This window comes from Alligator mississippiensis, chromosome 2 (genome assembly GCF_030867095.1).
Source record: "Alligator mississippiensis isolate rAllMis1 chromosome 2, rAllMis1, whole genome shotgun sequence".
In the NCBI taxonomy this organism is placed as follows: Eukaryota; Metazoa; Chordata; order Crocodylia; family Alligatoridae; genus Alligator; species Alligator mississippiensis.
Genome location: NC_081825.1, coordinates 1,171,694 through 1,184,394, shown reverse-complemented (window position 1 = coordinate 1,184,394; position 12,701 = coordinate 1,171,694). Strand labels below are relative to the sequence as shown.

Sequence of the window (12,701 nt, the reverse complement as noted above, 5' to 3'; positions counted from 1 at the left end):
GTTAAGAACAAAAAGGCTCCCTCAGACTGTGGCCAGGTGAGCATGTTTACTGTGCCCGACCCCTTTAGCCTTTTGCTGCCGGTTGCAAATGATGCTAAAAACCAAAAGTTGCAGGCTGCAGATGGTGCTAGGACAGCAAAGGGAGGCGTCCAGCACCGAGTACTGCCATTCATCCTGGCAGACCCGGTCCAGGAGTGCCACGGTCCCTCCCCATGTGCGTTTCCAGCGGGGGTCCTGGGAGGGGGCATAAAGGGCGAGCCTTCTGCTCACTGTTTCCCATGGGTTAGCTGTGGGTTGTGTCTGCTCAGTGCCTGGGCACTTCACCCTCCCTGCCAAACCACCAAACAGGAAACAGTTTTGCCTGTGAGAATGATCTCTATCGGGCCCTAGGCACCGTCTGGGGAAGAGAGATGTGCTGAGAGCGGGGATTTGGGTCCAGCAGAGAAAGGTCCAGTGACTGGGCGCTGAAAGCTGGAGGATGAGGATCACAGAATCACAGACAACCAGGGCTGAAGGGAGCTCAGGAGGTCACATCTGGTCCAACCCCTGCTCCAAACAGAACCAGTCCCAACTACAGCATCCCAGCCAAGGCTTTGTCTACCCAGGTTAAATCATGTCCCCCAGTCCCCAAACCATTTTTGTTGCCCTCTGCTGGACTCTCCCATGTCCACACCCTTTCTGCAGTGGGGGCCCACAGCTGGACACAGGCCTCCAGATGTGGCCGCCCCAGTGCCAAATAGAGGGGAAGAGTAATTTCCCTTGAACTACTGGCAGTACAGCTCCCAGTGCAGCCCAGTATGCCCTTAGCCTTCTTGGCAACAAGGGCACACTGCTGGCTCAGTCACCTTAGTGCCCACTTTAACACCCAGGCCCTTTTCTGCAGGATGGGTGATTAACCTCTTGGAGTGGCTCCTAAAGGACACTCATGGAGCCAAATGGCTTCCGCACTAGGAGGGAGGCCTCAGTATGCCCAAAGGGAGATTACAACTTGATGCATTTCACCCAGAGGATCCCTTCATTCTTTCCCAACCCTTCCACAGAAGAGGCAGGACATATCACAGGCTGCACTTCCTTTACCCTTATAATTGCATTTCACAGCTCTTGAGAGGACAGAGACCAACCACAGGGGTATCATGTTACGTTGTGGGGCTTGATGACCAAGGAACCTGCTACAGAGAATATCATGGTGGAAAGGAAGTCCGGGGGGCAGCTAGCACCTGGTGGTGCTAAGTTTTGATGAGGGGCTGAGCAGCAGAACCGGCTGAACTTGGCCCACGGGGTGGCAGCAGTAGTTTCTTGCAGACCACAATGGCCATGTGCAGGCCTGGGAGAGGGGTGATGTGCTGGGGAGCAAAGGTTTGGTCAGAGTGGAAAGCAGGGAATCCTTCCCCAGGAATATACGTTCTCCTTCCTGCAACTCTGCAGCTTCAGCACAAGAACCCTGGGGCCAGCAGGGACGTCAGAGTGGGAGTCTGCCAAACACAGTCCCTGGGTGTCATACGGAGCCAGCTGTCTTGGGGAAGGCACCTATGGTGAAGACGCTTCTTCTCCCTCTGGGAGCACTGGCTGTTTTAGAAAATGATGGGGATGGCACAGGCTCCAAGGCTGATGCAAGGATCATCTCACAGATCCCCCAGGATCCGTCCTGGCCTCCGCCTGAGGTGTTTCCTTATAACCCTTCACCTGCATCAAGGTTGGGAGACCAGCCTTTGTGTCCATTCGGTTTTCCAGTGGCCTAGAAGGGCTGAACGGAGGCTAAACTGTTGCTGCAGTCCACCAGCATGAGACTGCTTCTTGAATGCAAACACCAGTGGGTGCTGAGCTGGTATACATCCCCAAACCATTCCTGCATTGCTTGCAGAATTATGGACATCCCTGGATACAGATACATTGGTGCTGAGCCAGTTGCAAGGAGTGGAGGAAGCACTCCCCGCACTCCAAGCACGGATACAGTTTCTTCTGTGTGTGGATGAGTTGGTGTCGAGACAGGTGGGAGGACTGGGTGAAGCTCTTCCCACACTCTGAGCACTGATGTGGCTTCTCCCCTGTGTGTATCAGCTGGTGCCGGACCAGGGCAGAAGATAGGGTGAAGCTCTTCCCACACTCGGAGCAATGATATGACTTCTCCCTCGTGTGGATAAGTTGGTGTCGAGCCCGGCTGGAGGAGTGAGTGAAGCTCTTCCCACACTCTGAGCATTCATATGGCTTCTCCCCTGTGTGGATCAGCTGGTGCTGAGCCAGGTTGAAGGAGTAAGTGAAGCTCTTCCCACACTCTGAGCACTTATGTGGCTTCTCCCCTGTGTGGATACGCTGGTGCTGAGCCAGGCTACAGGACTGAGTGAAACTTTTCCCACACTCTGAGCACTGATGGGGCTTCTCCCCTGTGTGGATACGCTGGTGCTGAGCCAGACTGGAGGACTGAGTGAAGCTCTTCCCACACTCTGAGCACTGATGGGGCTTCTCCCCTGTGTGGATACGCTGGTGCCGGGCTAGGCTGGAGGAAAGTGTGAAGCTCTTCCCACACTCTGAGCACTGATGTGGCTTTTCCCCTGTGTGGATACGCTGGTGCTGGACCAGGCTGGAGGACTCGGTGAAGCTCTTCCCACACTCTGAGCACTGATATGGTTTCTCCCCTGTGTGGATACGCTGGTGCTGAGCCAGGCTGGAGTAGTTAGCAAAACTCTTCCCACACTCTGAGCACTGATGTGGCTTCTCCCCTGTGTGGATACGCTGGTGCCGAGTCAGCCTAGACGAGTGAGTGAAGCTCTTCCCACACACTGAGCACTGATGTGGCTTCTCCCCTGTGTGGATACGCTGGTGCTGAGCCAGACTAGAGGACTGACTGAAGCTCTTTCCACACTCCGAGCACTGATATGGCTTCTCCCCCGTGTGGATACGCCGGTGCTGAGCCAGGCTGTAGGAGTGAGTGAAGCTCTTCCCACACTCCGAGCACTGATGTCGCTTCTCCCCTGTGTGGATACGCTGGTGCTGAGCCAGGCTATAGGACTGAGTGAAGCTCTTCCCACACTCTGAGCACTGATGTAGCTTCTCCCTTGTGTGCATGCACCAGTGCCTTGCCAGTTTGGAGAGCTTCCTGAATCTTTTCCCACACTTGGTGCAGTGGTGCCACACACACTCATGCTGGGACAGGTCTTGCAAGCAGATGAAGTTCTTCCTGCACTCAGTGCAGTGGTGTGTCTTCCTCCCTAGGTGGATGCACCAGTCCTGAGACGGGGAGAAAAAAATGGGTGAAGCTCTTGCCACTCGTGACACAGCTGTGCCTGATGCTTCCCTGTCTGCATATGTAGCTGCTTGACCAGGTCTATGAGGCACACAAAGCTCTTTCCCCATTTGGCAAAGCAGTAGGGTAGCTCCCAAGAATGCATCTGGCAGTGAGCAACCAGGGCAGAGGCAGGTGAAGCTCTTCCCACACTTGGTCCATACATGGGACTTCTCCCCAGTATACATTATCTTGTGAAGAGCCAGGACTGATAGCAGTGAGCTCTCGCTTACCTCTGCGGCCCTCCCTACTGCCTTAGCCTGCATGCAATGTATCTTTCCAGTGGCTCTTTAGGTCTCTCAGCTCTTTCCTGCACCCAGGGAACCTGCACCACAAATTCGTCTCTGCACCCGGGGATCTTTCTAGGTTCTGCCCCTTCTCCACCCTCATGCCCAACTGGAGATGGTACCTGGTTCATGGCTACATTCTCCTTCTGCTTTTGGGACCTCCCCTGACTTTCGTGCCATGGCTTCTTCTCAGGTCTCAGGGAGTCCATGTCACCCAAACTCCCTGGGGAAACCTGTGCTGGCTCCAGGTCTGCAGACCCTTCCGCAGGAGGCTGCTCCTCAGCTCTGCTCAGTGGCCAGGCACCTCCTGCATGGGGAAGTGAAACTCCAGATTAGTCCCTACCCTGCTGGCAATGGACAGACAGTGCTAGGTTCAGGTTCCTTGGCATGGCTCCACAGCTGGTCTGCGTTCCTAGGTAGTCCAGTTGGCAGCTTCTTCTGGCTGCTACCAGCCAAGCCATAGTGGCAGGTGTAGGGCGTGCAGCCCTGTACCCATGCGCTCTACACCAGCTCCAGGCTCGCCTCTCCGGGCTGAGCAATGGCAATACAGGAGAGAAACTGCTGCTCAACGTGGGACAAAAGCAACCCCTCCTGCTGTCAGTATTTCCAGGTATAGCCGCCCAGAGCCCATGTGGGGCTGCCCTGAGTCTCCACCGTGTCACCGCCGTCTCCAACCTGCCCAGTGGGGCAGAGGTGGCAGTGCAGAGCAGACCCAGGACAGCCAGGGTGTACCGGCTCTGGGCTGTTGTGGGGTGGGGGCAGGGGCTGACTAGCTTGGTTGGGCACACGAAGGGGCTCCCACACACACCCCACATATCCTCAAACCCTCCCACACAAACCCCACATCCACACCATCGCCCGCTACAATCATACACACGACAAAGGCCACACCTTCCCACACCCTTCTCTACAACCCTCAATACTCACAGCCACAAGCCCGTGGGAAGCCCCATTTACTGCTACATGCACACACCACACACACACCCCATAGCCCCCCACAAGTCCCATACCTACACACACATCCCCACAAACCACCCATACCCACCTCCAGACACACCCTGTACCCACCCACATTTTCTAAGGGTGCACTGATAAGAGATTTTGTGGGCTGATACCGATAGTCACTTTTTAAGGAGGCATATCGGCCAATACCGATCCGATTTCATATACAGCTGCATTGAGCTGGTAAGTCTGTTGTGGTGGAAGGGGAGGGAAGTGGTGTGGGGGGGAGATCAACAGCCCCCCAAAACACGTGGTGAGGGCAGGAATGGGGCTGGGGCACGCACTGCCTCCCCTGGGGCAGGGTGGGGGACAGAGCCGTGGCTTGTCTGGGGCATGGGGGGGAAGGGCAGCTCCCGCCACTGCGCACACCTCAGGAGGGCATTGCGGGGGGCGGGTCATGACCCCCTGGAATCACGGTCAGCACCCTGCAATGGCAGCACAGGGCAGGCCTGCGGCTTCCAGGTCCTGCACGCACTCTGGCTATGGAGCTGTACTGATAGTGTTGGGTGGGGGCGGGGAACAGCCACAACTCACCTGGCAGCAGGTCCTCCCATCTTGAGATTTCCCCACGGTCCTCATCATCACAGACCCAGAGCTCCACCTGTTCCTGCTGGATGTTGCAGATTAAGTCAGGTGTGGGACCTCGATATCCTGTGTTGGCAGTGGTTAAAGAGCATTTGTGACTGTGTATGGGACACAAGATTCAAGTGGGATTTGGGGAATGGATCCAGTGAACTCAAGGTGTCTACTAGGGCCTTGATGGACAAGGGAGGATGGGCATTTAAGATGAAAGAGAGGGCACTGCAGAGAGAAGCCTTCAACAGATAACAGTCCTTGTGACCCAGGTGGATGAGGAACAGTCACAGGAAACAAAGCACCAACCACTCCTGATTTAGAAAGAGCATTAAACTGGGAAAGTCACCAGGGACATGTGTAGAGATGCAGTGATCTATCTTAAAGAAGGGGAGGAAGGAGGACCCAGGCAACTATAGGCCAGTTAGTCTCACCTCCATCCTTGGCAAAGTCTTTGGAAAAATTATCAAGGCTCACATTTGTGAGAGCCCAGCAGGACAAATTATGCTGAGGGGAAACCAACACGGGTTCATGGCAGGCAGATCATGCCTGACTAATCTAGTCTCTCTTTATGACCAGGTTACGAAACGCCTGGACACAGGAGGAGGGGTGGATGTCGTATACTTAGACTCCAGGAAGGCCTTCGATGCGGTATCCCACCCCATACTGGTGAACAAGTTAAGAGGCTGTGACTTGGATGACTATACAGTCCGGTGAGTGGCGAATTGGCTAGAGGGTCGCACCCAGAGAGTCGTGGTGGATGGGTCGGTTTCGACCTGGAAGGGTGTGGGCAGTGGGGTCCCGCAGGGCTCGGTCCTTGGACCGATACTCTTTAATGTCTTCATCAGTGACTTGGACGAGGGAGTGAAATGTACTCTGTACAAGTTTGCAGATGACACAAAGCTATGGGGAGAAGTGGACACGCCAGAGGGCAGGGAACAGCTGCAGGCAGACCTGGATAGGTTGGACAAGTGGGCAGAAAACAACAGGATGCAGTTCAACAAGGAGAAATGCAAAGTGCTGCACCTAGGGAGGAAAAATGTCCAGCACACCTACAGCCTAGGGAATGACCTGCTGGGTGGCACGGAAGTGGAAAGGGATCTTGGAGTCCTAGTGGACTCCAAGATGAACATGAGCCGGCAGCGTGACGAAGCCATCAGAAAAGCCAATGGCACTTTATCGTGCATCAGCAGATGCATGACGAATAGGTCCAAGGAGGTGATACTTCCCCTCTATCAGGCGCTGGTCAGACCGCAGTTGGAGTACTGCGTGCAATTCTGGGCGCTGCACTTCAAGAAGGATGCGGATAACCTGGAGAGGGTCCAGAGAAGGGCAACTCGTATGGTCAAGGGCCTGCAGACCAAGCCCTACGAGGAGAGACTAGAGAAACTGGACCTTTTCAGCCTCCGCAAGAGAAGGTTGAGAGGCGACCTTATGGCTGCCTATAAGTTCATCACGGGGGCACAGAAGGGAATTGGTGAGGATTTATTCACCAAGGCGCCCCCGGGGGTCACAAGAAACAATGGCCACAAGCTAGCAGAGAGCAGATTTCGACTGGACATTAGGAAGAACTTCTTCACAGTTCGAGTGGCCAAGGTCTGGAACGGGCTCCCAAGGGAGGTGGTGCTCTCCCCTACCCTGGGGGTCTTCAAGAGGAGGTTGGATATGCATCTAGCTGGGGTCATCTAGACCCAGCACTCTTTCCTGCCTATGCAGGGGATCGGACTCGATGATCTATTGAGGTCCCTTCTGACCCCAACATCTATGAATCTATGATGCATGGGGACCAAAAACAAAGCTTTCACTGTTTGCAAGGTACCAAAAAGAAGACATATTGGACACACTGATTGATGGATAACACTTATCTTATCAGTGTAATTCCAGGAAAAGAAGTGAAAATGAGCTGAGTGAAGGGAGTCATGGCAGTGAAAAGCATCCTTGAGAAGTGGATAAATATGAGACTTTTTTCTGGGACTCAGACTAAGTCATCATCACCAGGGACAGGAAAGGATGATCTCATAATAACTGTAGCTGCAACTCGGCCATCATCCCATCCATTGGGAGGATCACCCCAGGAGGGGTGAGGAGCGCAGAGGTTGGCAAGTATTGCAGGCTTGAACACCAAGCTGTGGATATGGACAGAAGAAGGCAGAAAGAGACACGTTTCACAGCATGTGAAAGGCCGTGATATAGAAATGGTCCATATGGTCTTTGCTGAGCTAGAGAAAACACTGAAGCACTTCCTCTGGGGGAAGGGAGGGGAAAGAAAGCATCAGAAAAGCAAACTGACCTCTTAAAGGCTCAGTACCACAACCCTGCGCACAAGCCAGTACAAGCCCCTGTATTAGAGATCCTCTGGGAATGAAAACTGGTTTTCACTAGGTCCTGCAGCTAGCCCACTTCTTGTTATCCTGATCATGGGTACCCGATCAATAAAGGGATTTTAGGAAGAGCACAACTTCTCAGAGTTGCAGAGGGAGCTGGAGAGCAAATACAGCAAAGCCAGCGTCTCCGGTCTATGGAGATAAAGATGCTCAGAAGGAATGTGGACAGGAGCTTCCAGGGACCCCTTCGCAGACAAACTTGGGTTACATCTCGTGTACACGTCACTAGAGGAGCAGTTGAGGAAATGCATCATCCCCTGTTGTAGCAGCAGAGGCTGGTAAGTCTGTTAACCTCTGCTGGGTCATAATGACAAGAGAAAGGGGATTTAGATCTCACAGAACGGAGCATGCTAGGATTGTTAAATGTGTCTGGAGAGGACTCGCTAGGCCAGACAGGGAGGAAGTCGGAATCCTCCCCCAGGGAACAGCTCTTAGTGCATTCGTGCACAATGACCTGGAGTTGGTGTGAACATGCTGAGAAGGCAAAGGGAGATCGTGTTGCCAAGAAACTGCTGCATGTGGAAGAACCAGGAGTCACAAGAACGGGGAAGGGACAGGTGAAGGCGGCTGGAGCAAATGAAGGAGGAGACCTCAGTCTGAAAATGTGAGGGAGGCCTGATCACCAGGGATCCTGGTTTTCCATGGAAAAAAATTACGAATTCTCTGATAAAAATCCCTCAATCTGTAGTTAAAATTAAATGCCCCCCACAGCCCTGCTGGTGTCCCTGACTTCCCCCTCACAGCCCCCCAGCCCTGCTGGAGGGGGCCCTCAGCTGCCAGTGCTATGGGGCCAGGGACCCAGGTCCACAGTCCTGTGCCCCCAATGGAAGGCAGCTGCTGCTACAGCAGGAGCCGGCTCCCCCACTGCTGCCTGCCTGCTGCAGGCTTGCGCAGGGCCAGCTCCCAGTGGCAGCATGCACTCCTGAGGGGTAGTGGGGGACCCACACCCCCCAGATCTGTGGGGGGAGGTGGGGGCAGGCAGATGAGCACTCCCCCCATGCACGCAGAGGAAGTGTGGCTAGGGCAGCACAGAACCTGCAGCGGCAGGCAGCTTTTGTGCATGGCTCCGCTGTGCCCTGCTGCACCTGTCACACACGCTGTGCTCTGGAGAGCCTGGGGGAGGGCGGCAGGGCGGGGAGCACAGCGTTTGTGACCCAGGGTTTGCAGCTGGCCGAGCACGTCAGCCAGGACGGAGTTTCCAGCCTGCCTGCTCCTGGCCAGAATGCTCGGGCAGCTGCAAACCTCCGCCACTCCCCCAGCCAGCTGGAAACCCCCTCCCAGCCAGAGTGCCTGACTGGGGAGCGCCCAAGCTGGCTGGGGGCTGAAGGAGCGGGGAGGTTTGCAGCAGGGGTTTCCAGCCAGCTGAGCACTCTGGCTGGGGGCAGGGAGGCTGAAACCCCCCCCCAGCCGGAATGCCTGGCTGGCTGCAAACCTCTCTGCTTCCTCAGCCCCTACCCAGCTTCGCCCCCACCAGCCCTGCCCTGCAACCCCCAAGTCCCACTTGCCTCCAGCAAGAAGACTGAGCCCGAAGCACCCTCCAATAAGTGTGAGTGTTGGGCCTTGCCCTTCCCTCCTCCCTTCCCCTCCCCGCAAGGTTGAGGGTTTCCCCACCCCTTTTACAAACAGCTCTTGTAGGCTGGAACTCTGCTAGCCTGCAGAACTCTTTGAAAAGAGGGAAATCCACGGGTTTCTCTTCTAAAAGGGAAAATCCATGTTTTCTCTGATAAAAATAGTAAATCCATGGTTTTCTCTATTTTTCTGTGGGAAATGGAAAACCAAAATCCCTGCTGATCACTGACAGGGCAGTGGGGAGGAAGGGGATTTAAACCTACGGCCAAAAGTTCATCAGGATGAGACTGTTGGAACAGGGAGGTGACTGCAAAACTGCAGAGTTCACATATCTCCGGGGGGAAGCAAGACCCAGAGCTTTACCCAGGGAAACAAGGGCTTGGTGATTCTTCAGCATCTGGTCCCGGTAAAGCACCTTGTCTTCATCGTCCAGCAGCTCCCACTCCTTCCGTGTGAAATACACAGCCACGTCCTCGAACACCTCCCGGAGCTGCAGGCACAAGCATTGCACCATCAGTGTCTCCTAGGCCAGCTGCCCCCGGCCCCACAGCCCAGCCTGCAATCACTGGGTACTACCACGAATTGCAATCTTAGCCATGACAGGTAAGGGGGCACAACTCCCCAGTCTTCAGCTGAAATGTGACGTGGATGCAGCTGCGGATACAGGAGTTCATGTGCTGCCTTTAGCCCAGATCATCACGATCTATTTGCTTGGTACTTTGGGGCAGCCTGGGCAGCACTTCTAAAGGCAGGGAGGCCCGGCTGCACGCGCTATAACCCGGCCTGCCCGCGCCAGCACCCCTGGTATCCGCACTCGGGAGGGAGCTCCAGCTAATGCAGTTTGGGGTGTTTGCAGCCTCCGTCAATGCAGCCTTCATGCTCTACAGGTCTCTCTGCTCCCCAAATTCCTTACAGCACCCCGGGCTCCTCCTGCGCTCTGCCCCAGCTGTACTCCCCACCACAAGTGAACCGGGTGCCCTGCTCACCTCCGAGCTCTCCTCCTGCTTTGGAGGCCTGCCCTGCCCCTTCTGCACTTGGCCTGGCTCAGGGGTCGGGGAGCTCCTCTCCTCCAGGCTCCCTGCGCACGTCCTCTGCAGCTCCAGGATCACCGGCCCCTCCTCAGCAGGCTGCTGCTCAGCTCTCTGCAGGGTCCCAGCACCTGCGCGTGGGGAAGGGAGTGCACACGTGAGCCCTGGTGCTGCTGGCACGGGGAAAGCCCTGCGAGTCTCCTGCACTGGCCTGGGACTGAGGAGACGGAGGCCACAGTGTGTGGAAGAGGGGGGAGAAGGAAGACTCAGAATCCCGCAGCTCTTGCTAACACACCTCCACATGCATGAGGCTGGAGATGAGCCCCGGTAACTCTGTCCCAGCGTGGGGAGGTGATCACAGCACCACGACAGAGCCTGCAGGGACATCGCTCCTGGGGAAAGCAGCTCAAGGGATGCTGGGGCCGTGTCAGATCCACATGCTAAGGGCAGGGGAGGGGAAACGCAAAGTCGGTCTGCTCCTGGGCCGTGAAACGATTGCAGGGGCACCAGGAGAACAAGCAGCGCTGATCCATGGAGCACTGACCCCACCACCATGCTGTGGAAGGGAGATTTCTGCACCGAGGGACGGTGCTCACGCTGCTGGAGAGTGGAGACCCACCGCCCCCGCCCTGCCCCGGGGATCGAGCCTCGCCTGGGCCACCAGCCTGAGCAGCTTTCGTCTGCGGACAGCTGCCAGGTCTGCTCCGGGTCAGGGGAGTCTGCAGCAGCACACAGGCCTGGGCGAGCTGCACCTTAATCAGTCATAGGCCACTGGGAAGTTTCATTTCCATGGCACCTGCACCAGTCATGTATTGGGTGCAGAGGACTCACAGGAGCATGAGAGATTAGGTTATCAATTGTTACCCTAGCTGCATGAGAAGCCCCAAGCCAGACGCAGCCTCTCTGCGCTGGGCCCGCGCAAGCAAAGATCAGGGTCTCAGCCTGGGGGCTGCCCGCCCCAGGGATCAGGTCTGTCCCAGCCCAGTCACGTGGTTACGCATATTGCAGCTCCATCACGGGCAGGGGCGGACGTTCAAGCCTCGCTCCCTGCACGCAGCACAGACACTCGGGCACCCGGACCCACATGGACGGCTCCGTGCTGGACCTCACCTGAGTGCTGCAGGGACGGGGGATCCTCTCTGGGAATGCGAGGTGGCTTGTCCCGAGACCCTGGGGTTTCCATCTCTCCTGACTGCTCCAGAGGCCTGTCCGCACCACGGGTGCTGGGCTGCTCCCGCCGGGGATCACCAGGGTCCTGCAGGGCCCCCGGGGGCTGCATCTCGTCGGAGGGCCCCTCCTCGCCCTTCACCCTCACCGCGACCTGGGGACGAGATCCGCGCGTCACCGTGGAGCCGGATGTGGGCGAGATGGGGCTGGGGGGGGGGGGAGGGGGGACGTCCCCCGATCGCACGGGGACGGGGACAGCAGCATCCACGATCAGAGGGAAACCATTTCTCCCGGAGCGTCTCGTGGTGCCCCAGCCCCATAAACCCCTCCGCCAGGGCGGTGCTGCCCCCGCATCTCATCCCCGGGGCAGGATGGCAGGCACTGCTCCAGCACCACCAGCTCCAGCACCTGCTCCTTGCTGCGGCGCTGGGGCTCCAGCCAGAGCACACGCAGCTCCCGCAGGCAGGCAGGCAGGCAGGCGGCTGCAAACCTCCCGCGGCCCCGCGGCTTCCCCGTAGCCCAGGCCCCGCAAACGGGGCCCCAGGTCTCTGGGCCGGGCAGGTCGTGCCCCGCTGCGAGCTGGGGGGGCTCCGCGGGGAGCTGGGCCGAGCAGGGGGCTGCACGCCCGCCACGCCCGCCCGGCTCCCAGCGACACCTGCGGCTGCGGCACGGCTGCGAGGGGAAGGCCGCGGGGGCTGCCCCGGGCTGCAGCAGCACACGCGGCTCCCCGGAGAGGCCTCCCCCGCGGCGGCCGGGCTCTCGCTCACGCGCGGCGCCTGCCCACAGCGCGCGGTCTGCGGGGAAGGGGAAGGGGAAGGGGAAGGGGACGGCACGGACGGCCCCGCGCGGTGGGAGCGCCGGGACAGCTCCCCCCACACCCCCCGTGCCCCGCACGTGGGCCCACGGGGCTGCCCCTCCCCCCGACGGGGCACGGTCCCCGCACGTGTCCCGACAGCCCCGCACACCAGCAGACCCGCACGGCCCGCACCCGCTGTGGAGGCCCGGCGGCCCCGTCCTGCCCCGCCCCGCCCCCCGCAGCGTCACGACACAGCCCCCGCCCCCCCGCACGGGGCTGCACCTCCCGCCCCGCCGACGCCCCGCCCCGCCCCGCCCCGCGCGGGGGCTCCTGGGACCCGACCGCAAACCTCCGGCCGCAACTCCCGCTTCCGCGGCCCCGGCCGCGTCACACCCGACGTCACGACACCTACAGCTGGCCCCGCCCCCGCGCCGTAACCCTTTGCTGCCCCGTCCCGTCCCGATGTCCCTGCGCGCCGCGGCACGGGGTCAGCCACGACAGGAGGCAGCCCGGCTCGGCTCGGCTCGGCTCGGCTCGGCCTCCCGCCGGGTCGGCTCTGGCGGGTTTCCCGTGGTGTCTCCCGGGCTGCGCCGCGCCCACGCTGCCAGGTCACGG

At 58.3% G+C, this 12,701-nt stretch overlaps 1 protein-coding gene across 6 annotated transcripts; it reads right to left on the bottom strand.

Annotated features, from left to right (window-relative positions):
• Positions 1 to 1,058: 1,058 nt before the first annotated feature.
• Positions 1,059 to 12,319, bottom strand: LOC102568719 (zinc finger protein 501-like). Of its 6 annotated transcripts, none has more exons than XM_059721228.1 (7): positions 12,279 to 12,319; positions 11,234 to 11,444; positions 10,082 to 10,254; positions 9,459 to 9,585; positions 5,104 to 5,220; positions 3,690 to 3,874; positions 1,059 to 3,225 (listed from the first exon to the last, which is right to left on the bottom strand). In XM_059721228.1, exons 2-7 carry the CDS (start codon positions 11,400 to 11,402, stop codon positions 1,864 to 1,866), a joined length of 2,133 nt encoding a protein of 710 aa, XP_059577211.1. In that variant the 5' UTR covers positions 11,403 to 11,444; positions 12,279 to 12,319; the 3' UTR covers positions 1,059 to 1,863. The 6 variants fall into 6 exon arrangements, with proteins under 6 accessions (XP_059577211.1, XP_059577210.1, XP_059577209.1 ...); XM_059721227.1 differs by having other exon boundaries at positions 12,256 to 12,316; XM_059721226.1 differs by lacking the exon at positions 12,279 to 12,319 and adding an exon at positions 11,946 to 12,170.
• Positions 12,320 to 12,701: the final 382 nt, after the last annotated feature.